This window comes from Neolamprologus multifasciatus, chromosome 3, assembly GCF_963576455.1.
Source record: "Neolamprologus multifasciatus chromosome 3, fNeoMul1.2, whole genome shotgun sequence".
NCBI lineage: Eukaryota > Metazoa > Chordata > Actinopteri > Cichliformes > Cichlidae > Neolamprologus > Neolamprologus multifasciatus.
The window spans coordinates 2,400,551-2,425,932 of record NC_140441.1 but is presented as its reverse complement, the minus strand read 5'-3'; the positions used below and the strand labels follow the sequence as shown (position 1 = coordinate 2,425,932).

The 25,382-nt window shown below is 43.6% G+C and overlaps 2 protein-coding genes across 4 annotated transcripts in view; both read right to left on the bottom strand.

Annotated features, from left to right (window-relative positions):
* LOC146521034 (NLR family CARD domain-containing protein 3-like) overlaps positions 1-11,089 on the bottom strand; it is a 42,743-nt gene extending 31,654 nt beyond the window's left edge. For 2 of the 3 annotated variants that reach the window (XM_085154247.1, XM_085154249.1), the window contains exons 1-5: positions 10,000-11,089; positions 9,818-9,919; positions 9,172-9,288; positions 410-488; positions 49-253 (exon numbers count right to left, since the gene is read on the bottom strand). In XM_085154247.1, coding sequence (XP_085010373.1) covers positions 49-253; positions 410-488; positions 9,172-9,288; positions 9,818-9,919; positions 10,000-10,055 — 559 coding nt within the window. In that variant the 5' untranslated portion in view covers positions 10,056-11,089. Of the gene's footprint in view, positions 1-48; positions 254-409; positions 489-9,171; positions 9,289-9,817; positions 9,953-9,999 lie in introns of all 3 variants that reach the window. The other variant, XM_085154250.1, reaches the window with a different exon arrangement.
* The window catches only part of LOC146521030 (protein NLRC3-like), a 142,451-nt gene that overhangs the window by 31,654 nt on the left and 85,415 nt on the right, over positions 1-25,382 (bottom strand). The gene's annotated exons all lie outside the window — the stretch shown is intronic.

The window sequence follows — 25,382 nt, the reverse complement described above, 5'->3', positions numbered from 1 at the left end:
AATGTTTCACTTATCTAGCAGCTTAAATCTTCATAGAAATTGTCTTACTGCTCTGGAGACGGTCAGCAAGCTCCACCTGCCTTATTGTCCTTAGGAAGTTTAGTGTGATTTTCACAAATGCCTCTCTGCTGCCCCTCCTCTGCTCATCATCCTCCCTCTGACTCTCTAAACATTCTGGGTACTCTATAGTCAGAACCTTCTGGATCTTCTTCAGCTCGTCTTTCACAAAAGTGATGATGTTGTCCTCCAGCAGCTGAAACAGAATACTTTATGCATGACCCAATTAGACTGAAGTCATGGAGCCAAACATCAGATCCATGTTGGACACACTGACAATCCACTGGTCTACAAAGAGCAGAATGGAGATGAATGTGAACAATGTAAAAGTAGTTGTTGTACATGTACAGACCATAAATATGGAGTCCATGTGTGTTTGATGCTGCTGGGCAGACTGATCACTGGGAACCTCTGAACTCTCCTGTTCCAATCTGTGGAGGAATCATAAAGAATTACTTCAACCACAGAACAGATCAAGAAGTTTTCTGCCTATCAGCCATAATAGTCCCAAGGAATCCTGAACATCCTTTTAAGGTTCCTTGTGGCACCAAGTGATCAAAGAGGGGATTGAATAGTCATTTTAGTTTTATTGTTGATTGTAGTCGGTAAGCCAAGTGGGAAAATGTTATTTAATAAACAGTAATTATTGTAATTATGTCTACAGTTTTGGCTTAACATTAAGAAAAGCTATTAGATCAGAATTGTGTGTAGTTTAGTTTAGTATGTAAGCGAAGATAATGGAATGGCTTGAGGGCCAATTATCAGCAGTCTATAAAAGGCTGCCAATTAACATCAGAGGCTGTTGCAGGAACCCACCGCTGGGTTATTGAACATCAACAGAGAGAGAAAAAAGCTATTTTCTGTTGAGTCCCCACCTAAAACGGAAAATGAGCACAGTCAGAGGTTAAAGTGGATTCAGAAGGTGGGGGAACCTAAAATTGGTTGGTATGGCTCAATGTGGGGAAAATAATCATAACTTGCAATAAATTCTATTGAGAGCTCCGGTAGATTTTCTTAGTGGGTAGTAGGCTGTGATCAGCTGACCTGCTGCTCTTTGTGGATGTAAATAACTGAATTCAACCAGCTGTAAGCAGATGCTTTACGAGTTGTCCTGGCTGATTTAATCCTCTACACTCACAGTACACCGTTTATCCTGTCTGTTTTCTAGATGGTTTAAACTTGGGATAAAGGTGGAATTCAGTCAATGAATCTCAGCATCATCAGCTAAAATTCATATGAATATCTGCTACACCTGACGTAGGCTAACTGTGACCTGAGATACTTGAACTCTTCCACTTGGGGCAAGAACTCGTCCCTGACCCGTAGTGTGCACTCCATCCTTTTCCCTTTAAACTTCCCGTTTTCATCAAATGCAGTCCTACCTGTAACTACAACCTCTGTTCTTCCTCTCCTGTCCTGTCTGTCTTACATTTGTCCCCATCTCGAACTAAATTTAGCTTTCAATCTTGCACACACTGCCTGGTTTAGCCTCTTTAGCCTCATCTCTCTATATGTGATAACCGTTGGTGTTACGCCCCACTTAAAAGCGAAGTGCTGACTGGGGTGGGGTAACACAAAGTGAAAGAGAAAACATAAACTACTGGAGAATAGATGTCATTAAACATGATTTATTGCCCAAAACTACTGCAGTAAAAATAAACAAAGGGAAGCTCTTTTCTTCAGGGTCTCCAAAGCCAAAACAACAAACAAAACACCCCCTTTAGCTAAAAATCAAACCAAGTACTCTCTAACCAAAACAAAATACAATGGCTGAGCTCCCTGCCTAACCAAAAACAGGAGAAAACAGTTGAAACAAAAATGGCAGAGAACCCCTACCTGCTTCCACAACGATGAACTAAATAACACAGTAAGGGCACACCTTTGCTTACAATAAAAGAAAGACAACCAAAGTTCCACAGAGTTTAAGTTCTCACACACACACTAAGGCACGCTGCCCAAAACACTACAGCTCACAGCTCTGGCAAAAATGGGGGAAGTGGCAGGGGTGTGGCAGTTTAGGATAGCAGACTATATGCCGTGGCTGACGAGCTGGAACACACCTCAGCTGTGGCTCATGAGGCAGACCTGCAACACAAGAAAAGGCGAAAAAAAACCTCTTCTACAGAGGGAGAGCCACTAGAGGTCAGCGACTGTAACACCCCCCCGCCACATAAAATATCACATATAGTAAACAGACTCTTTTAACAACTGTCACCAAGTCCGTTACTGGGGTTAATACTGGGTCCTGGACAGTGCATCAGCCACCACGTTGTCCATACCTCTCTGATGTCGGATGTCTATGTTGTACTCCTGAGCAAGCAACGCCCATCTCATCAATCTTTTGTTGTGATTGTACATGTGTTTTAGGAATACCAGAGGGTTATGGTCAGTATAAACCAGAACAGGGGTGGTGGTTGACCCCACGTACACGTCGAAATGCTGCAGAGCAAGCAACATGGCCAGGGTTTCCTTCTCAATGGTGGAATAGTTGAGTTGATGAGGCTTGAACTTAGCTGAGAAGTAGGAAACTGGGTGACTGATGCCATCAACTCCATCCTGTAACAGTACTGCTCCAGCGCCAGTAGCGCTTGCGTCCACTTCCAGCTTGAAGGCCTTGCTGAAGTCCGGAGCAGCCAGTACAGGGGCACTGCAAAGGAGAGACTTGGCACAGTCAAATGCATGTTGGCACTCAGCAGTCCATACGAAGGGTTCCTTGGGACTGCACAGATGAGTCAGGGGAGCCACTACTGTCGAAAAGTTCCGGCAGAAACATCTGTAGTAGCCCACTAGACCCAAGAAGCGCCTGAGCTCCCGTCTTGTGGTGGGCACCGGGTAGCTCAGTACGGCCTCCACTTTTGCAGTCATGGGGCGCACCTGGCCCTGTCCTACTTGTTTTCCGAGGTATGTCACTACCGCCTTGGCAAAATCACACTTTGCCAGGTTCAGAGTTAGGGAAGCCTGGGTTAAACGAGCAAAAACATCCCTCAGAGTACTCACATGATCAGTCCAGCAAGATGAATATACCACAATGTCATCCAAATACACATTACAATTGTTAATGTCCGCTAACACAAAGTTCATAAGTCGTTGGAAAGTGGCTGGTGCATTCCGCATGCCAAACGCCATCACTGTGTACTGCAAGAAATGGTCTGGAGTAACAAATGCTGAGATATCAGAGGCTCTGCTAGTTAGAGGAACCTGCCAGTACCCTTTTAACAGATCTAACTTTGTTATGTAGGTGGCGGCTACAATACTGTCTATGCAGTCTTCCATGCGAGGCAACGGGTATGAGTCAGGGACTGTGACTGCATTTACCCTCCTAAAATCAGTACAAAAACGAGGAGAACCATCTGACTTTGGTGTCAGCAGACATGGAGAGCTCCAAGAGCTATGGCTAGGTATCGCCAAACCATTTTCAAGCAGGTACTGTACCTCTTTTTTCATTAATTCCCTCTTGAGTGGGGGGCACCGGTATGCGTGTTGCTTAATAGGGCACGCATCACCCACGTCAATGTCGTGCTCTAACACTGGAGTTCTAGATGGTACATCCCCAAACAGACTAGGGTGCGCTTGGATCAGATTTTTCACGTCATCTTTCTCGCCTTGAGGAAGATAGGAGAGGTACGTGTCTAAGGCACCAAGAACCTCTGAGTTTGCGAGCCTGCCGCTCTGCTGACCTTCACTACCCTTCACCAAACCATCATCATGGTTTATGGGCACAGAAATGAATGAGATGGAGCCTTCGCGATCGTCTTCCCTAGAGTGAAACAGTTTCAGCATATTTATATGGCAGAGCCGTGTTTTGCGCCTTCTATCCGGAGTGCGAACAATGTAGTCTGTGTCATTGACTTTGCTCTCTACCACATATGATCCCGCAAATTGGGCTGACAGAGATGGACCAGATGTGGGCACCAACATGAGTACCCGATCACCAGGTTTAAAAGAACGCTGCACTGCCTTCCTGTCATACTTCCGCTTCATCTTCCCTTGGGCTGCTGACAGAGACTTCTTAGCCATTGCACAAGCATGGTACAATCGTTCCCGACACTGCGTGACAAACTCAAGCACATTTGATTGTGGCTGAACACCAGATAAAAACTGTTCTTTCAGAGTTTTTAGTGGCCCTCTCACACTATGCCCAAAAACTAATTCAGCAGGGCTGAAACCAAGGGACTCCTGTTTAGCTTCACGAGCTGCAAACAGTAGGAATGGCAGTCCCTCATCCCAGTTCTTGTCAGTCACCAGACAATATTTTCGCATCATCACCTTTATGATCTGGTGCCATCTTTCTAGTGCACCTTGTGACTGGGGATGGTAAGGGCTGGAAGGGATGTGTTTGATACCAAGTGATTGTAAAGTCCGCTTGAACAGTTTTTCACTGAAAATTGCTGCCTTGATCGGTTTGAACAACTCTAGGCAGTCCAAATGTTGAAAAGAATTTAAGTAGAGCCTTGATTACAGTGGGAGCAGTGATTCTTCGAAGTGGTATGACTTCAGGAAAACGGGTTGTGGCATACATGATTGTCAGGAGGAACTGATTACCCGTTTTTGTTCTGGGTAGAGGACCCACACAGTCCACTAAAACACGCTCAAAAGGCTCCCCAACTACCGGGATGGGTTTAAGAGGAGCAGGTGGCACCGTCTGATTTGGTTTACCCACAATTTGGCAAACCTGGCATGTTTTGCAGAACTTGGCAACATCTTTCTTCAGACCTGGCCAGAAAAAGTGCTGAGGAACGCGGTCATAGGTTTTAGTGCTTCCTAAATGACCTGACCATGGGTGTTCATGCGCAAGCTGCAATATGCCACCCCGGTAATCCCTAGGAATGACTATTTGGCGTACCACCCCGCAACCCTCATCACCTCCTTCCTGCTGTAATGCAGGTCTTGAGACCCATTTCCTTAGCAGTAACCCATCCTCAAGATAAAACCTGTGTGCCTTTCTATTGTTTGTTAACTCGCTTACCTCTTTAAAACACTTAGCGAGTGACTCATCCTTTTCCTGAGCATGGCTCAAGCACTCACGTGAGATGGGCAAAGGAAGAACCTCAGACAGAGTAGTCAGACCCTGTTCATCGAGTGCTGGTTTAGCAGGGCTAGCAGCCAGCTCTCTGTCCCCAGTTAGAACAGATCCAAGAACAGTCTCACTCAGGTTCACTTCCTCCAGCTTGCGACCTGGTAAGAACACTGACAGAAAACACATCAAGGTGGGATTTCAACAGCTCATCCTCTTCTGGGATACAGCTGGGTTTATCCACCACTTCAGGAACAGGGAGTACCTTGTCCCCAGCAATATCATTTCCCATTATAAACTCAACACCCTGAATAGGAAATGAGCTTCTCACTGCAACCTTGAAAAATCCAGAGGCTAACTTCGACTGCACATGAACACAATGTAATGGTGCAGGTATGTAGGCCATCCCAATACTTTGCACTATTGTACTCGCGTTACAAGATGACTCATCACTGACTGGCAAAACATCGGCCAATAAAAATGATTGTGAGCCACCCGTGTCCCTCAGTATTCTCACGGGCTTCTGATCCACAGGAAACCCTGTTAAGGAGACAAAACCATCAAAAATGAAGGGTTTAAAACACTTATCGGGTTCACTCATGGTCACATGAGAGGGGGAGCTCAGCGACTTGACTAGGCCAACCCCTTTAGCTTGTTTTAATTGCTGGGGCACTTGTTTACATTTAAGAGCCAAACACTCAGAAACTATATGCCCCACTTTGTGACAGTGAAAACATTGTCTATCAGACTTGGAACTCGAAGAACCCCTAGGTTGTTGAGGGTGCGGCTTTGTGTCCTTTTTCATTTGTTCATGATAGAGTGATTCAGATTTACCCACAAACACACTTTTGTGCGTCAAAGCAAATTCTTCTGCCAGGACAGCTGCCTCCTGCAAAGTGGCGACTTTTTGTTCATTCAGGTACAGCACTGTACGGTCAGGAACACAGTTTTTGAATTCCTCCAACAATACCAGTTCACGCAGTGCGTTAAACCCTGAAACTTTGCTTGCTTGACACCACCTATCAAATAGTATCCCTTTTTCCCTTGCAAACTCAAGGAATGTTTGAGCAGTGGATTTCCTCAGGGTCCTGAAACGCTGCCTGTAAGCTTCAGGCACCAACTCATAGGCTTTGAGTATAGCACTTTTGATATTGTCATACACAAGACTGTCCTCGATAGTGAGAGCTGTGCATACTTCCTGTGCTTTACCAATTAATTTGCACTGAAGCAAAAGGGACCAAACCTCCTTGGGCCAATGTAAAGCCATAGCAATGCGCTCAAACGCATTAAAATAGGCCTCCACCTCAGTCTCCCTGAATGGTGGAACTAGGGCAATGTTTTGCCTATATCAAGGACCGACGCGGCATCCCCCGAGTCCACATCTAAAGGGAACACACCTTTCCCAACCAACCCACTGACAACAAGAGACTTCAACTCGCTCTTCTTCATGGACTTAGCCACAGGGATTTCATAATGCGCGGCAACAGCACGTAAATCCTCCTTCCTACATGCATCAAGCTGGTCTAATGCAGGCTTAGCTATAAAATCACCCAGGCTAAACTGTGCCATATCCAAAATTAATCCCGGACGAGCCCCCACTTATGTTACGCCCCCACTTAAAAACGAAGTGCTGACTGGGGTGAGGGGTAACACAAAGTGAAAGAGAAAACATAAACTACTGGAGAATAGATGTCATTAAACATGATTTATTGCCCAAAACTACTGCAGTAAAAATAAACAAAGGGAAGCTTTTTTCTTCAGGGTCTCCAAAGCCAAAACAACAAACAAAACACCCCCTTTAGCTAAAAATCAAACCAAGTACTCTCTAACCAAAACAAAATACAATGGCTGAGCTCCCTGCCTAACCAAAAACAGGAGAAAACAGTTGAAACAAAAATGGCAGAGAACCCCTACCTGCTTCCACAACGATGAACTAAATAACACAGTAAGGGCACACCTTTGCTTACAATAAAAGAAAGACAACCAAAGTTCCACAGAGTTTAAGTTCTCACACACACACTAAGGCACGCTGCCCAAAACACTACAGCTCACAGCTCTGGCAAAAATGGGGGAAGTGGCAGGGGTGTGGCAGTTTAGGATAGCAGACTATATGCCGTGGCTGACAAGCTGGAACACACCTCAGCTGTGGCTCATGAGGCAGACCTGCAACACAAGAAAAGGAGAAAAAAAACTCTTCTACAGAGGGAGAGCCACTAGAGGTCAGCGACCGTAACAGTTGGTGATTAATGCAGTATTATGATTGCCTTTCATGTGTTACTGTTAAGACTAAACTAATTTGCTGTTTGAAGGAGCACAATGATATGAAACGATTCCTCCTTTGACTGTCAAAAAAAGTATCAAGCACGTTTTGAAAATGTGATAGAAAGTACTGATATTAATGTAAATAATATTCCTTCTAGTCAAAGCAAAGTTAGGTTTAGTATCAGATTTGGCTGAAAAAGTTTTTAAACACACTTTGTAATTAAAGAGTTGGACTCAGGAGATGACCATGTCAGCTTCTAGAAGATCTGAGATTCACACAATTTATTGTTGAGTTTCTAGAAGAATAATTTTATGCTCCATCCAGATCATCAATGTAACAAATCATGAATATGAATAAAAGTCTGACGGTAACTTCGTTTTTCAAGCACAGTCTGAACCACAATCTGGACCAACAGCAGGCTGTTGAGCAGATCTATAAAACGTATTGATTGGTGGAGACAAAATTAGCATCTTTCCTGTAGCGCTCATTTATTTCTGAGCTGTGCATGTCTGAACCTGCAGCTTTAATAACTCAGTGGATCATCAGCAGTGCAAGAATGCCATCTGCTGACATAATAATGTATAACATAACAGAAATGTTGAGATGGTGTTAGAATAATTTATTTTCCCCCCTGTATGAGGACATCTGGCCAGCAACACCAGCCCATAAATCCACAGAACATGCTGAGAAAACAGAACAATAGACACTGGCTGCAGAGGTAAGCTGGGATGCTGACAGGTGTCAGAGTTTCCCTGTGAATAGTTTTAAGGACCTGTGGTATGTAGCAGGAGAAAATCTAACCAGGGCAGTAAACTGACGGAGCTGAGTGTGTCTGCATGATTCAATTGTTGTTCGGCAGATAACATCTGGTTCCAGCTGTCTTGCATTCAGCAAGTTTCAGGTTTATAGGAGAGCTGATCAATAAATATGATTTCTGTTTAGTCATTTTCTGTTTAGCTTCAGTTGATGCTGGATTGTTGTGTGACAACCAGTCAGTATAAACCTAGCTCGTAAGGTAAGACCTCATTGTGTGAAGTGTACTTACCTATGTTTTGCTTTAAATCCAAGAAACCATTGGAATTAGAGAGAGCTTAAGAAACTTTTTGTAAATAGTGCAGGAAAATCTGTGCAGTGTGTTTTGCATTTGGAACACTGCACTGGGAGCTGGGATTAGTGGACATCACATTTTTGGAACTGTTGGTTACAATGTTTCTGCGTTTGTAAATAAATTCACTGTCTCTGCTAAGGAAGTCTTTTCTGAGCAGTTTCAAAACCTCATGCGAAGAGCTTGGTTTATTAATGAAACTAGTATGTAGTTTGGTGTCAAGACCTTGTCACTATATTAACAATAGTTCACATTTAATTAACTATATCAATGTATTAATTATACATTTAATTAATGGGTTAATCAAATATTCATTTATATGCATGACGATTCTATTCTAAGATGTGTTTTTCTTTCTTTTCTTTCTTTTTTTTTTTTTTAGATTTTTTTTGCAATCATATATGTCATTTAAAAAAATCTATTCCAAAATTTGTATTATACAGTATTCCCTTTCGATAGTGTCCAAATAAGACTATTATTTACTTTATTTAATCTAATTAATAATATCTATGGTCAATGTTTGGTGAGACTGACAGGTGGTGGGACAGACCCTCTGATCACTTCCTGTTTGCCAAAGTGGATTTTTAGTTGCTTGGAAACTAAAGACTTATTTTTAAGAGACAGTTTTAATGGGATTGAGTGATTGAATGATGCCTTTGCACTGCAGTCTATATCCAACAGCATCAAGCAGTTACATCAGCTCTCAAAGAGTTCAAGTTACGAATAGCTCACCTCTCTGCAACAGATTCCTGCTCAAATTTAAAATTAATGGGACGATCTGCAGACCAGCCACTCTTTAGGGACACACAGCTGGGATCAGGTTCAGGTCCAGCAGGTGTCGTATGGATCCTGTTAGAAGAAAAAAAAAGCTGATAGACTTAGAATACCTTCTGTGGTGGAGGTGTGGTCCATTCCTATAGTGCGGTTGACACGAGAGGAGTGTGCAGTCAGATGGAAAGCTGGCTGGCATGTGTGCTGAACAAGAGAATTTGATACAAGTGCACAATCAATAAAAACTGTTACACAATTGAAAGAACAGTGTATCCATGGTCCGTTGGACCTTCCTCATCCCAAAGACAAAGTGGTCTGCACACTGAGCTTGAGCAGAAGGAAACGCCAAACTAGTGTTGGCAGTGTAAGAACATAACGCCACCCGGAGGTAAACACAGTCATTAACACTGTGCAGGACTATTGATGGGCTTACTGTGAGCAGCAGGAGTTTAAATGTAGATGTTGAACATGTTTTAGAGAATAAAGGAATTCCTCGCTCAGTGACTTCCCTTGAGATGCAGTTTAGAAACCGTGAAACAAAGACAAGCAGTTCATTTAAATCAGACACCAAACTGACACCAAAGAGTTTGTGTTACTAACAGCTCACCTCTCTGCTGCAGACACAGGCTGGACTTTAAACCTAACAGCTTCATTTATAGACGCATCACTCTTTAAGGACACACAAATGGGTGGAGGTCCAGGTTGGTCCCTGTGAGTGATGTGCAGTGATGTGAGTGCTGAGCTGTGACATGGAGAAGAGTCATGGACAGTTAGAGATGGTCATCTCACCTCTGAATGGTTTTAGAGGGAGGGACTCCCTCCTCTCTGTCCTCACACTGATCCATGCTGCTGAATGCACATCCACATCAGCTCACACACACGTTCTACCTTTACCTGCAGAGGAAACAAATCATTCATGTGCACATCAACTGAAATTTCCTCCTTTCCATCACTTGTACTGTCCAAATATCAGCTGCTTCATCTCAGTGTCAGCTAAGAGAATGACAAACCCACTATGTGTCAACATTTGATGGATGATGACACAGAAATGTGAAATGATATTGACCTAAATCTGTCCTAATGATAATGAGAAGCTCTGATGAGTTTTGACTGTCTGAGAAGTTACTAGGATGTTGAAACGCTGGGGCTCAGCCCAGTCCTGACATCTTTTGTATTTTCACTTGATAACAGCAGCTGTTTTAAAGTTAATGAGTGTATTTAACAGTAAAGTGAATGTGAACATGAGACACTGTGTGCTCACAGCTAAAGGCTGCAGTCAGCTGTGTTAAAGCGTTTTCACACAATTATCCTTTAATAAACACTCAGAGATCCATGTTGATGAAGCAGTCATGGGTGAGGTTTTCTGCTGACATGTTGACACTGTGACTTCAGCTTTTACAGGCTTCCTGTTTCATATTACACTTCCTCCTCACAGTCGGCCTAATTTCACAGCTGCAACTAAATTTCCTGAAGTTAATCCACAGACAGCTGAACATTAAGGCATCACTTCCTGTCATGTCATGTCATGTCAAAGTTACAGCTAGAATAAATCATCATTTACAAAGTCTGCTGCTTTTTCTGTAACCATCTGACCATTAACTAACTCTGCTGCTGCTGCTTTCATTCACAAAGCGCTCAAATAGATTTTTAACTTGTGTCTTTTAGAGCTCTTAGCATTAGGATGCTGTCTGGCTACCTTAGCGTTCGAGCTCTGGCAGGTGTCTCATGTGTAAATATTAATCACAGTGACGGTAAAGGCTAACTCACAAAGTACAAACTATAAGTACAAACAAAGTACAAATTATACATATGTACACAAACACGAACGTAGCTCAAAACAGCGGACACACTCGGCCTCGTTGGTCCAGCTGTGAGTCAGTTACCACACAGCAAATCCAGCATGTCCAAATTAACACTGTCAGATTTGATTTCAACACTTTTAAAGTGTCTATATGGGTCCACACCAGAGAGTGTTAATTTAACTCTTTTTGGAGAGTTGGTATGTTAACTCTGATTTAGTGTTAAACACCAAATCTCTCTGGAGTTGATAATTTAACACTTGGTGTTAAGAGTTTATATATTAACTCTCAAAGAGTATTTTAGTTTAACTACGTAAGAGTTATCTTCTAATTAATTCTAAAAAGCGGGAATTTTACTGTTCTGAACTTCTAGAAATTTATTTTGGAAATAAACATTTACTAAAAAGACGCAATGGTTTTTGAAAAACATTTATTCTGAACTGTGCACCACAATTTCAAAACATTTTCTGAAAGATGTAACAGTGTACATGTTCTCACTTTCATTAGAATTTCGTTTATCAAAAGGTCTGACATAGGTGAGCTGGTAAATGCAAATAACAGCATTCTCATCACTTATTTCAATAAATACAAAATACAATATGCATGTCCTTCAGTCATCACTTTGTGGAACTTCAACGCACTTCTGCTCTCCCCCATATTCCATCTTCACAAGCATATCCTATGTGGAGATTGAATAAAAATTAGTTGACACTAATTAATGGCACAAATCAATTGCAGCACAGTAAAAAAAAAAAAAAAAAAAAAAAAAAAAAAGGAATCCTTTTTGAGACATTACTTGTGTAAAGTATTTTCCCAAAAGATAAGGACACAGGCAACAGGTAGTACTGAACTAAATGTAAAACCTCAACCTTTTTCATTTTTACCTAAACCGTGTGCACAAAACTATGGAGGAATCTAAATGCTAACGTAGAACTCAGTCGGGACTCGGGACATCTGCTACTGCTGTTTGCTCGTTTTTTATGGGAGATCGTTTTCAGGCTTCAAGTAGCACCATTATATCAACATTTCACATTCTAGACATTGTTTTAGGTGTATTTGACCAAAAAATTTAACCGAAAATTCACATGCAAGCTTTTTTTCAAGGCTGTGGTATTTGCCGAAAACAATACCTTTCAGCTAGCTAAAACAGCGAGCGGTGCTATCAGCGAGCAACACGGCTAATGCCTTTCACACAGCTTTGTCTCAACTCCAAAGAGCCACAGAAGTAAAAGCTAATAATAATAATTGAAACAATCTTTGAAAACATGACTTACCAAGCATGGCAAACAACTCAAATATGTAGAGCAAAATGTTCTGAAACGGCTTCACTTCAGCTTCGATTGGAGCCGTGCTGGGGGCGGAGTCTGTGAATTTACTCTATTGGTGTCATAGCCCCTGTAGGAGTTCAGAGTTAAGAGGTCAAGAGTTAATGTTTCCATTGTAACACCTCCAGATTTGAAATAGAAACACTCATTTTTAACACTCGATTTTAACTACTATCATTTTACACCTCAGAGTTACATTAAAAGCATGTGACTCTACTTAGAGTAAAATTAACTCTAAGACTACTAACACCAAAACATTTAACACTTTTGAATTTGCTGTGCATGAACTATGGAGTGGCAGATTTGTGCTGTTTGTGCTGGAACTAAGCTGCACACAGCTGATGTTAGCCAGGAAAACATTACACACTGGAGAGAACGGAAATAAAACCAGTTTGTTGTATGAAGAAATCAAACATAAGCAGAACAAACAGTAAAGTTCATAAAGACAAACTGTTAAAGAAGGAAACGAAGCAAACTTACAGTTTCTTCAAACACACACCAACAACAAGCTCCACTCCACACCTGGACACTAAACACAGACACACAGGTGAGCTGCTTCCTGGAAGGAGGCGGGACTCTACCTGAGGCAAGGCAGGTGGGAGGGGCAAGGAGGCAGATTTTCACAATAAGAGCTCTTTGTTTTTCAATGAACTTAATTTCACACTGATAATTTGTGGTTGTGTAACTTTATGTGGGCAGATTGGACTTAAACCTTTCTCATTATTATTTTTTCTCTGAGCAGATTTGGTTCTTAATAAAGTGATAATATGACTTTTTATGAGACTTGTTTTGATAACTATCAAAAACATTAAGTGTATGTATCTATCAAAATCAGGAATTTAGAGGATTCAGAAAAATGTTGATGGAAGAAGTTCTCACTGTGGATTACAGTTAGGGATGTGCGGATCGATCCTGAAATATCGATTCCTCCGATACCAGTCATTTATGTTCTAGAATCGATTCTCACATTAAAATATCAATATTTTAATAATTTAGGGTAAATTTGTAGTTTATAGTGAACAGGAATACAGTGGAAAGACACTATATCATTCGGATTGTCTACATTGGAAGGAACTACTTCCTCTTCCGCCTTTCATAGTCATGTGTGAAATACGGCTGTATAAATGTGTCCCCTGGCGTGCGCACTCACAACACTGGCTGAGCGTAATTGTAGTCATGTGCGGACGTATTTTACATCCACAAACAGCCAAGACGTGGTTTGCGATACATGTGGCAAGAAACTGAGGTGTTGTGGCAACACCACTAACCTTGTCAAACACATCAGAGTAAATCATATCACAGAATATGACAAGTGTATGTTGAGGCGAACTGAAGAGGAGGAGTGGACAGGGACAAGTGCTGCTAGCGCGAGACAGACGTCTCTCACGGAGTTCTCTAGTGCTGCAGGCAGGCAAGGTGTTCAAATAGCGCACAACTTCAGTTTTTTTGTAAAATTTCTGTATGATGAATTCTGCATTATTAAGTGATAAGAACAAGTAATCTGATGTCCTGTAATCATTATGATGCTATAATTTGAGATATAATAAAAGATTAAAGTTTTTGTACAAAGTATCGGTATCGGATCAGTATCGTCGATACCACCCTGAATTTTACTTGGTATTCGATCGGAAAGGAAATTAGTGGTATCGCACATCACTAATTAAGGTCCTAATTTTCAAGTGTCATTAACTACATGGATCCAAATGGAAAAATCCAGGCTCAAATTAACATAAAAGTACAGTTACAGCTTAATGAAATGTAAGTGAGTTTTGTTCTAAAGTTCACATTTGACAGTCTGAACATTTAAATAATTTTACTGCTGTAAATGCATATTATATTATAGTATATTACATTATATAAATGTTCCACTGACTGCAGCAATAAATAATAAACCAAAGGCTTCGTAGTCTGTGGGCCCACTCAGAAACGAGCCAGCTCCATATACGACTCACGCTGCCGTAACAGCAGCATTGGGTATGCTGTCTGACAGCAGTGTAGTAGTTGAGGAAGGCCGAGGTTCATTCTCAGCTGGAGCTCCTCTATGAGAGTCCCCAGTTCAGAGGAAGCTCAGAGGTGTTTCTCCACTTTAAAGAGAAGCAGACGTTTCTGTGAGATGCAGGACAGGAATGTCTGAACGCAGTGTTGGGAAGGTTACTTTTAAAATGTATTCCATTACAGAATACAGAATACATGCCCCAAAATGTATTCTGTAACGTATTCCGTTACGTTACTCAATGAGAGTAACGTATTCTGAATACTTTGGATTACTTAATATATTATCATGCTGTTTACAACTACGTGAATGTACTATTGCTGTGATTTATTACTGTTACTGAAGGTCCGCGGCACCGAAACGGAGTAAAGGGACCTCTGGCTAATAAGTCGGGTTCCTGTCGGGCTCGTAGCCGAAAACTAGCTTTACTTTGTTGTCTGGGTCAACTTTGCTAGACCCAGACAACAAAGTGAGAGGCAAGAGACAGAGAGAGGCGTTGAAAGGCTTCTCCAACGGAGCTTATTGTTTTTGGAGGAAAACACAAACACGGTGTACAGTTGAGTCTTAATAGCTTACCTACATCTGGGCTCGTCAGGCACTCTTCCTGGCTGCAGTGGTTATTATTATATTTACATGCTTCCAGCTCCCATTTTTGTTCGATGACAGCTCGTAATTTTCCTTTTTCTCCCTCCCTCGCTCACAGACACATGACGTGTATGGCAGTCCATTCTCCCTGCAGCACGGACTACACTGCCTATGATGCTACATTCTTTAGAGCTATACCGGTAGCATTCTGCCTATTAGCTTAGCACAACAACAACAAAAAGGCCTCTCTCACCCAGGAACGCAGAGAGAGAGCGTCACCCTGTAACCATGGCAACTGTAACGCTGCCACCTGGAACAACAGAACGTAGCTGTCAAACAAAACCCAAACAGTCCTGACCCGTCACAATATGAAACAGGGAAGTACCGCCGTGTAATCCATTTATTTCAACAAAGTAACTGTAATCTAAATACCACCTTTTTAAACGGTAACTGTAACGGAATACAGTTACTCATATTTTGTATTTTAAATACGTAACAGCGGTACATGTATTCCGTTACTCCCCAACACTGTCTGAATGCCACGTTTCCATTAATAGGAGCCCCTGCTTCATACCTCCTTACACCTTTACTTTCTCCTCTTTCCTTTACTCCTTCATCGTCTTCTCAGTCCTCCCATTCTCCTTTTTACTTCCTATTCTCTCCTTTCCTCCCTCCCGCCATCTCACCAACTCATTTTCCTAGGTTGTCTCCTTCTTTTACTTCTTTCCTTCCATCAGTCCCTTGTCCCCTCCTTCCTTGTCCTTCTCTCCTTCCTCAGAGTCTTAGTCTTAAAACATGAGTGCTTAGCTGCAGGGAAATGCTGAAAAAGCTCAAAGCTTTCATTGTATCCCTCTGATTTCACAGCAGTGTTCTGGGACTGAGGGTTTTTGTGGCAGAAGGAGAGTGAAGTTGACAGTAGAGACACTGCAAAAGGAAACAGCAGCTGGCTGGGCAGTATTGTGAAACCAGAGCAGTGCATACTCTGTGTTACAGTAATAAATAATTAGGCAACAGTCTAGAAACACTGTGTTCATTGTGTGTGAGTTTGTGTTTCCCTAGTAATGGCGAGATAAAGTTTCATCAGGGTTTGAAGCCTTTCAGCTAACTGCCTCAAGGAAGTTCAAATGTTGAGGGCTTCATGTGTACACAAACCCCCCCTGCTGGTCAAAAAAAAACCCCAACAGGCAGAGTTATTATAGGTCATGTTAAGTGCAGTATATGTGTTTGTTTTTACCGGTGTGTGCATGGCAGCAAAAACAAGAACTACATTCACCTTAATACATGTGTTTCACTGTGTTGTATCCTCCATTTCATGTTTTCATTCAAATACAATTTCTGTGTTTGTTTGTGCATATTGTTCTGTAACATGCCAGCTCAATGAAACTGAATGTTAATGGTTGCTTACACCCAGGTAGATGTCTATGGCAATGAATCTCAAACTATCAGATATCAAAGAAACTGCTGCATAAAGAAAGGAAATTTGGTCTTCTCATTTTTCCTCCTCATATTTTGTCTCCACCATTATGGAGACTAAACATTGTCATGGAACGTAATATTTTTAATAGACTAAGATGATCTTTAACTAGTGGTGATTGGAGCTACATGCAGTAATACTACCAATGCTAGCACATTTCTTTTCAACAACTCAATTCAGCAGTCAGGTGGTCGGGCTGTCGACAAGCACACACTCGGACGTTCAGCTCTCCATTCTTCCTTCACATTCTTCATATATCTATGTTTCGAGAGTAAATAAAAGGGCTGAATGCCCTTTGTACGAGAAAATACAGCTCTTAAAAATGCAAAGTTATCAGCAGAGGTGGTAAAAGTACAGACATTATTTATTTAAAGTACAGATACTAGTGTTGAAAAATAGTCTAATAATAAAGTAAAGGCTCTGAAATGTACAGAAACTAAGAAAGTAAAAAGTAGCTCATTGTAGGACAATTGGAACCTTTTCTAATTCTCTTTTGAAATTTTGTAAAGAAATTTTCTAATTCTGGCCACCACACGCCCAAGGGCGAGCGTGTGGTGGCCGGGAACAGCCTGAAAAAGGGACATGGGCCTATCTTCCTGCAGGCCCACCACCCGCAGGAGGCACTGTAGGGGTCGGGTGCTATGTGAGTTGGGCGGCGGCCAGGAGAGGGGGCCTTGGCGGACCGATTCCCGGCTACCAAGACTGGCAGTTGGGAAATGGAATGTCACCTCTCTGGTGGGAAAAGAACCTGAGCTAGTGCATGAGGTTGAGAGGTACCGGCTAGATATGGTTGGGCTCACCTCAAGACATGGCCTGGGTTCTGGAACCAATCTCCTGGAGAGGGGCTGGACTCTGTCTCAGTCTGGAGTTGCCCCTGGTGAGAGGCGTCGGGCTGGGATCGGTATCTTGGTATCCCCTCGACTTGTTGCTGGTATGTTTGAGTTTGGACGAGAGGGTTTGTTCCCTTCGCCTTCGGGTCAAGGAACGGGTCCTGACTGTCGTCTGTTTTTATGCGCCGAGTGTCAGTTCAGAGTACCCAGCCTTCTTGGAGTCCCTAGGTGGGGCACTGGAGGGTACTCCTCCTGGGGACTCTGTTGTCCTACTGGGAGACTTCAATGTTCACGTGGGCAACAACAGTGACACCTGGAAGGGCGTGACTGGAAGGAACGACCTCCCGGATCTGAACCCAAGCGGTATTTTGTTATTGGACTTCTGTGCAAACCACAGTTTGGCCATTACAAACACCATGTTTGAACATAAGAGTGTCCAAAAGTGCACGTGGCACCAGGACACTCTAGGCCACAGGTCGATGATTGATTTTGTAATTGTATCATCAGACCTGAGGCCATATGTTCTGGACACTCGGGAAAAGAGAGAGGCTGAGCTGTCAACTGATCACCACCTGGTGGTGAGTTGGATCAGGTGGCGAGGGAGGACGCTGGACAGACCTGACGCAGCCAAACGTACAGTGAGGGTGTCCTCGGAACGTCTAGCAGAGGCCCCGGTCCACGAGATCTTCAACGCACACCTCCGGCTGTCATGGACCCGGTTCCTGGGACTCGGGGTCCGTGAGCAGTGTGGACCTTTATTGTTATTATTATTATTATTATTATTATTATGGTATTGGATGTTCGTTTGCTGCACTGTGCTCTTGTGTTCCATGCTGGTGTGTGTACATGTGTGTCTGCGGGTGTGGCTGGAGGATGAAGGACAACCACCTGCAGGCCTGGTGGGTGTGGCCCTGCCAGCTGCTGTTCACGCCTAGGTCCTCACACACCTGCTTCTGATCAGGCTCATCGGGGGAGCTACTTAACAGAGCAATGGAGCTTCCTCCGGCGCAGGATCGTTGAGTTAGACTCTATGTCAGTGTCTCAAGTACGGTTAAGTGTATGCCTGCTGGAGTTTGTGCCATAACGGCTGTGTCTGTTGTTTTTTCCTCAGGAGGAGAGCGGAACACGGGACTGCAGGACGCACAGGGTGTGCGTAGGCACAAGAACGGAGAGCACGGAATACCAGCACCAGAAAGCACAACACAGGAGTTGAGGGAGCACTCTGGAGATTTATTGTGTGGTGTACATTTACCCCCACTGTAAATAAATGCACTGTTCAATGCACTAAGTCCAGCGTTTGGGTCCTTTCTCCAACATTCCCCACGGCTCGCCCTAGCAAACCGTGACACCGGCAGACCTTCAACAGCATTCCAAGGGAGACTGCGGACATTGAGTCCGAATGGACTATGTTCAGCACCTCCATTACTAAAGCCGCTGCACGGAGCTGCGGCCGCAAGGTAGTTGGTGCCTGTCGTGGAGGTAACACCCGAACCAAATGGTGGACACCAGAGGTGAGGGGAGCCACCAAGCTGAAGAAGGAGTCGTACCGGGCTTGGTTAGCCTATGGGACTCCGGAGGCAGCTGATAGGTACCGACAGGCCAAGCGGAACGTGGCGCGGGTGGTGGCTGAAGCAAAAACTCGGGTGTGGCAGGAGTTCGGAAAGGCCATGGAAAAAGACTTTGGGACTGCCTCGAAGATATTCTGGCAAACCGTCAGGCGACTCAGGAGGGGAAAGCGGTGCTCTACCAGCACTGTGTATAGTGCGGGTCGAGTGCTGCTGACTTCGACTGAGAAAATCGTCAGGCGGTGGAAGGAATACTTTGAGGACCTCCTCAATACCACTGGCACGTCTTCCGTGGTGGAAGCAGAGTCTGGGGACGAAGGAGATGACCCGCCAATCTCTGGGGGTGAGGTCACTGAGGCAGTTAAACAACTCCTTGGGGGCAGAGCCCCTAGGGTGGACGAGGTCCGCCTCGAGTTCCTGAGGGCTCTGGATGTTGTAGGGCTTTCTTGGTTGACGCGTCTCTACAATGTTGGGTGGGGATCAGGGGCAGTGCCCCTGGACTGGCAGACCGGGGTGGTGGTCCCCATCTTTAAGAAAGGGGACCGGAGGGTGTGTTCCAACTACAGGAGAATCACACTCCTCAGCTTCCCTGGGAAAGTTTATGCCAGGGTACTGGAGAGGAGAGTTTGTCCATTAGTCGAACCTCGGATACAGGAGAAACAGTGGGGTTTTTGTCCTGGCCATGGAACACTGGACCAGCTCTTTACCCTCTCTAGGATACTCGAGGGCGTATGGGAGTTTGCCCAACCAGTCTACATGTGTTTTGTGGATTTGGAGAAGGCATTCGACCGTGTCCCTTGGGGGGTCCTGTGGTGGGTGTTCTGGGAGTATGGGGTGTCTGGCCCATTGCTACGGGCCATTCAGTCCTTATACGACCATTGCAAGAGCTTGGTCCGTATAGCCGGCAATAATTCGGACTCATTTCTGGTGGGTGATGGTCTCCCCCAGGGCTGCCCTTTGTCACTGATTCTGTTCATAATTTTTATGGACAGAATTTCTAGGCATAGCCAAGTGGCGGGAGGCTTCCACTTTGGTGGTCTCAGGATCTCATCCCTGCTTTTCGCAGATGATGTGGTCCTGTTGGCTTCATCAGGTGATGGCCTCCAGCTCGCCTTGGAACGGTTGTGAAGCGGTGGGAATGAGGATCAGGGCCTCCAAATCTGAGGCCATGGTCCTAAGCCGGAAAAGGGTGGAGTGCCCACTCCAGGTCAGAAACGAGACCCTGCCCCAAGTGGAGGAGATTAAGTATCTCGGGGTCTTGTTCACGAGTGATGGGAGAAGGGAGCCGGAGATCGACAGACGGGTTTTTTGCAGCGGCTGCAGTGATGCGGACGCTGTACCGGTCTGTTGAGGTGAAGAGAGAGCTGAGCATAAAAGCGAAGCTCTCAATTTACAGGTCGATCTATGCCCCTACCCTCAGCTATGGTCACGAGCTGTGGGTAGTGACCGAAAAGAACAAGATCGCGTATACAAGCAGTGGAAATTGGCTTCCTCCGAAGGGTGGAAGCCTCCCCTTACAGATAGGGTAAATGGTAAATGGCCTGCATTTGTATAGCTTTTACTAGTCCCCCCTAGGGACCCAAAAGCCCTTTACACAGTCACAGTCATCCACCCATTCACACACACATTCACACACTTCACACACTGGTGGAGGCAAGCTAAAGTTGTAGCCACAGCTGCCCTGGGGCAGAATGACAGATGCGAGGCTGCCATATCGCGCCATCGGCCCTTCTGGCCAACACCAGTAGGCGGTAGGTGAAGTGTCTTACCCAAGGACACAACGACCGAGACTGTCCGAATCGGGGCTCAAATCGGCAACCTTCCGATTACAAGGCGAACTCCCAACTCTTGAGCCACGATCGCGAGGGTGAGAAGTTCAGCCATTCGGGAGGGGCTCAGAATAGAGCCGCTGCTCCTCCGCATCGAAAGGAGCCAGTTGAGGTGGTTCGGGCATCTGACAAGGATGCCCCCTGGGCGCCTCCTGGGTGAGGTTTTCCGGGCATGTCCCACTGGGAGGAGGCCCTGGGGCAGACCCAGGAAACGCTGGACACATTATATCTCTCGGCTGGCCTGGGAACGCCTTGGTGTTCCCCCGGATAAGCTGGAGGAGGTGGTTGGGGAGAGGGAGGTCTGGGTTTCTTTGCTTGGGCTGTTGCCCCCACAACCCGGCCCCGGATAAGCGGAAAAAATGGATGGATCTTATTGTATGCAAACTCAACCTTAACATTAATAATATAATATAATATAATATAATATAATATAATATAATATAATATAATATAATATAATATAATATAATATAATATAAGCATGAGAATACAAATGATGTTCTACTGTAAATTCTAGTTCTTCCCTTGAATATAGGACACAAGCAGTGAAAGAGATTTTTAAAACAAACTATTTTCTGTTGCTTACATGGGAAAGGGTTTGGAAGTTGGGGGAAACCCTCAGAACTTTTGTAGTGGCTCAGCATGGAGAACAAACACAGCTCACAATGATTTCTAATGTGAGCAGTACAGGCTGGTAGTGATTTGCGGAGAGGAAAAAAAAGGAAAAATTCAGTTTGATAATGAATTGTGAAATAAATTGTGCCTTTTGATGTTTAGTATTTGTGCTTGTAGGTTCAATGTGTTTATTCTATTGTACCTAGGTTGTTCAGTTTAGCATTTGGTTATTAGGGTTCCCCTGTGTCCTTGCCCTTGTGTCTCCTGCGGTGTGCCTATGTTTATATTGTAGTGTGAGTCCATGTTTCTCCCTGTGTCTTATTCCCTTTCCGTCATGTCTGCCTCTCTCTCTCGTGCTCCTGTGTTTCCTTTCTCCTCCTCCAGTCTGTGTATCTGTGTGCTCCCTGTTTTACTTGGCAGCGTACGTCATGTGGTGTTTTCCCCTCTGCCCTCTCGTTACAGTGATCTGTGTCAGCTGTGCCCTGCGTCAATTGTTTTCCTTCTGATTATTTATATCAGCGTCTCCCTCAGTTCTGTTTCGTGTCAGAGGCTTCTAACTTCTAATGGTGGTGGACTATTTCAACCTTTTTCCCTCTACTTTAACGGCTGAGAGCATTTTGAGCACAACGGAGAAAAAGGTGTCAATTAAGGATTTTGAACTATAATGTTTAAGTGTTGTCACTGCTGAGGATTGGTGGACACAGATCTTTATTCACTCAGCTGCTGTTTACAGGTTAAAAGTCTTCATCAGAACAAGCTCTTTAATTGTACTTTCACTCACTGTCTCTGTACTGTTTCGCTAGCTTAGCTTAGCTCGTAGCCGACTCGTTAGCACCATGGCTACTTCACCTGTCCCTCCTGCACTTTCTTGCTCATTGTGTCAGATGTTTAGTTACTCCTCGGCCTCCTTTAGCAGTAATGATATCTGTAACAAATGTAGCATATTTGCAGCTCTGGAGGCCAGGATTACTGAATTGGAGACTCGGCTTCGCACCCTTCATTCACCTGTAGCTAGCCAGGCCCCTATAGCTGGTGCAGCCGAAGATAGCGTAGGCCCCACTAGCTTTTCCCCGGCAGACCCCAAGTAGCTTGGGAAAGAGGGCGGCTGGGTGATGGTGAGGAGGAAGCATAGTCCTAAACAGAAGCCCCAGGTACACCACCAACCCGTTCATGTGTCTAACCATTTTTCCCCGCCGGGGGTCAAACTCTGGTAATTGGTGATTCTGTTCTCAGACATGTGAAGCTAGAGACACCGGCAACCATAGTCAATTGTCTTCCAGGGGCCAGAGCAGGCGACATTGAAGGAAATTTAAAACGGCTGGCTAAGGGTAAACGTAAATTCAGTAAAATCATAATTCACGTCGGCAGTAATGACACCCGGTTACGCCAATCGGAGGTCACTAAAATCAATATTGAATCGGTGTGCAACTTTGCCAAAACAATGTCGGACTCTGTAGTTTTCTCTGGTCCCCTCCCCAATCAGACCAGGAGTGACATGTTTAGCCACATGTTTTCCTTAAATTGCTGGCTGTCTGAGTGGTGTCCCAGAAACGATGTGGGCTTCATAGATAATTGGAAAACCTTCTGGAGGAAACCTGGTCAGGTTAGGAGAGACGGCATCCATCCCACTTTGGATGGAGCAGCTCTCATTTCTAGAAATATGGACAAATTTATTAAACCCCTCAAAATATGACTATCCAGAGTTGGGACCAGGAAGCAGAGTTGCAGTCTTACACGCCTCTCTGCAGCTTCTCTGCTCCTGCTACCCCCCCAAAAACCCATCTCCATAGAGACTGTGTCAGCTTCCAAAAAGACAAAAAACAAACTAAAAACCAGCAACAAACAACTTAAACATAAACAATTACAAAGAAAGAACAATACAGAATCCACATCTGAACCAAAGAGTAAAACAGTGAAATGTGGATTATTAAATATTAGGTCTCTCTCCTCCAAGTCTCTGTTAGTACATGACTTAATAATTGATCAACAAATTGATTTACTCTGCCACACAGAAACCTGGTTACAGCAGGATGATTATGTTAGTTTAAATGAATCAACACCCCCGAGTCATTCTAACTAACAGAAATCTCGAAACAGGTCGAGGGGGCGGTGTGGCAGCAATTTTTCACACCAGTCTATTAATTAATGAAAGACCAAGACAGACTTTTAATTCATTTGAAAGACTGATGCTTAACAATGTCCACCCCAGCTGTGAAACTCAGAAACCAGTCTTACTTGTTATCATCTATCGTCCACCTGGGCCTTACACAGAGTTTCTGTCTGATTTCTCAGACTTTATATCTAATTTAGTTCTGAGCTCAGATAAAATAATTATTGTGGGTGATTTTAACATCCATGTAGATGCTAAAAATGACAGCCTCAACATGGCATTTAATCTGTTATTAGACTGAATTGCATTCTCTCAAAATGTAAAAGAACCCACCCAGCACTTTAATCACACTCTAGATCTTGTTTTAACATATGGCATAGAAACTGAACATTTAACAGTGTTTCCTGAAAACCCTCTCCTGTCTGATCATTTCCTGATAACATTTACATTTACAATAATTGATTACGCAGCAGTGGAGAGTGGACTTTATCACAGTAGATGTCTTTCTGAAAGCGCTGTAACTAAGTTTAAGAATATAATCCACCCACTGTTATCATCGTCAATGCCCAGTACCAACACAGAGCAGAGCAGTTATCTGAACGCTACCCCAACAGAGGTCGATTATCTTGTTAATAATTTCACCTCCTCACTACGTATGACTCTGGATACTGTAGCTCCAGTGAAAACTAAGGTCTCTAATCATAAGTACCTGACTCCGTGGTATAATTCTCAAACACGTACCCTAAAGCAGATGACTCGTAATTTGGAGAGGAAATGGCATGTCACAAATTTAGAGGATCATCATTTAGCCTGGAGAAATAGTTTGTTGCTTTATAAGAAAGCCCTCCGCAAAGCCAGAACATCTTACTATTCGTCACTGATTGAAGAAAATAAGAACAACCCCAGGTTTCTCTTCAGCACTGTAGCCAGGCTGACAAAAAGTCAGAGCTCTTATGAGCCAACCATCCCTTTAACGTTAACAAGAAATGACTTCATGAACTTCTTCACAAATAAAATTTTTATCATTAGAGAAAAAATTACCAATAATCATCCCACAGATGTAATATTATCTACAGCTACTCTTAGTACCATTGATGTTAAGTTAGACTCTTTTTCTCCAATTGATCTTTCTGAGTTAACTTCAATAATTACTTCCTCCAAACCATCAACGTGTCTTTTAGACCCCATTCCTACAAAACTGCTCAAAGAAGTCCTGCCATTAATTAATTCTTCGATCTTAAATATGATCAACCTATCTCTAATAATCGGCTATGTACCACAGGCCTTCAAGCTGGCTGTAGTTAAACCTTTACTCAAAAATCCATCTCTAGACCCAGCAGTCTTAGCTAATTATAGGCCAATCTCCAACCTCCTTTCATATCAAAAATCCTTGAAAGAGTAGTTGTCAAACAGCTAACAGATCATCTGCAGAGGAATGGTTTATTTGAAGAGTTTCAGTCAGGTTTCAGAGCTCATCACAGCACAGAAACAGCTTTAGTGAAGGTTACAAATGATCTTCTTATGGCCTCTGACAGTGGACTCATCTCTGTGCTTGTCCTTCTTGACCTTAGTGCAGCATTCGATACTGTTGACCATAATATCCTATTAGAGCGATTAGAACATGCTGTAGGTATTACAGGTACTGCACTGCAGTGGTTTGTATCATATCTATCTAATAGACTCCAATTTGTGCATGTAAATGGAGAGTCCTCTTCACACACCGAGGTTAATTATGGAGTTCCACAGGGTTCAGTGCTAGGACCAATTCTGTTTACATTATACATGCTTCCCTTAGGCAGCATCATTAGAAGACATAGCATACATTTTCACTGCTATGCAGATGACACCCAGCTCTATCTGTCCATGAAGCCAGATAACACACACCAATTAGTTAAACTGCAGGAATGTCTTAAAGACATAAAGACCTGGATGGCCGCTTACTTTCTGCTTCTTAATTCAGATAAAACTGAGGTTATTGTACTCGGCGCTGAAAAGCTTAGAAATATGGTATCTAACCAGATTCTTACTCTGGATGGCATTACCTTGG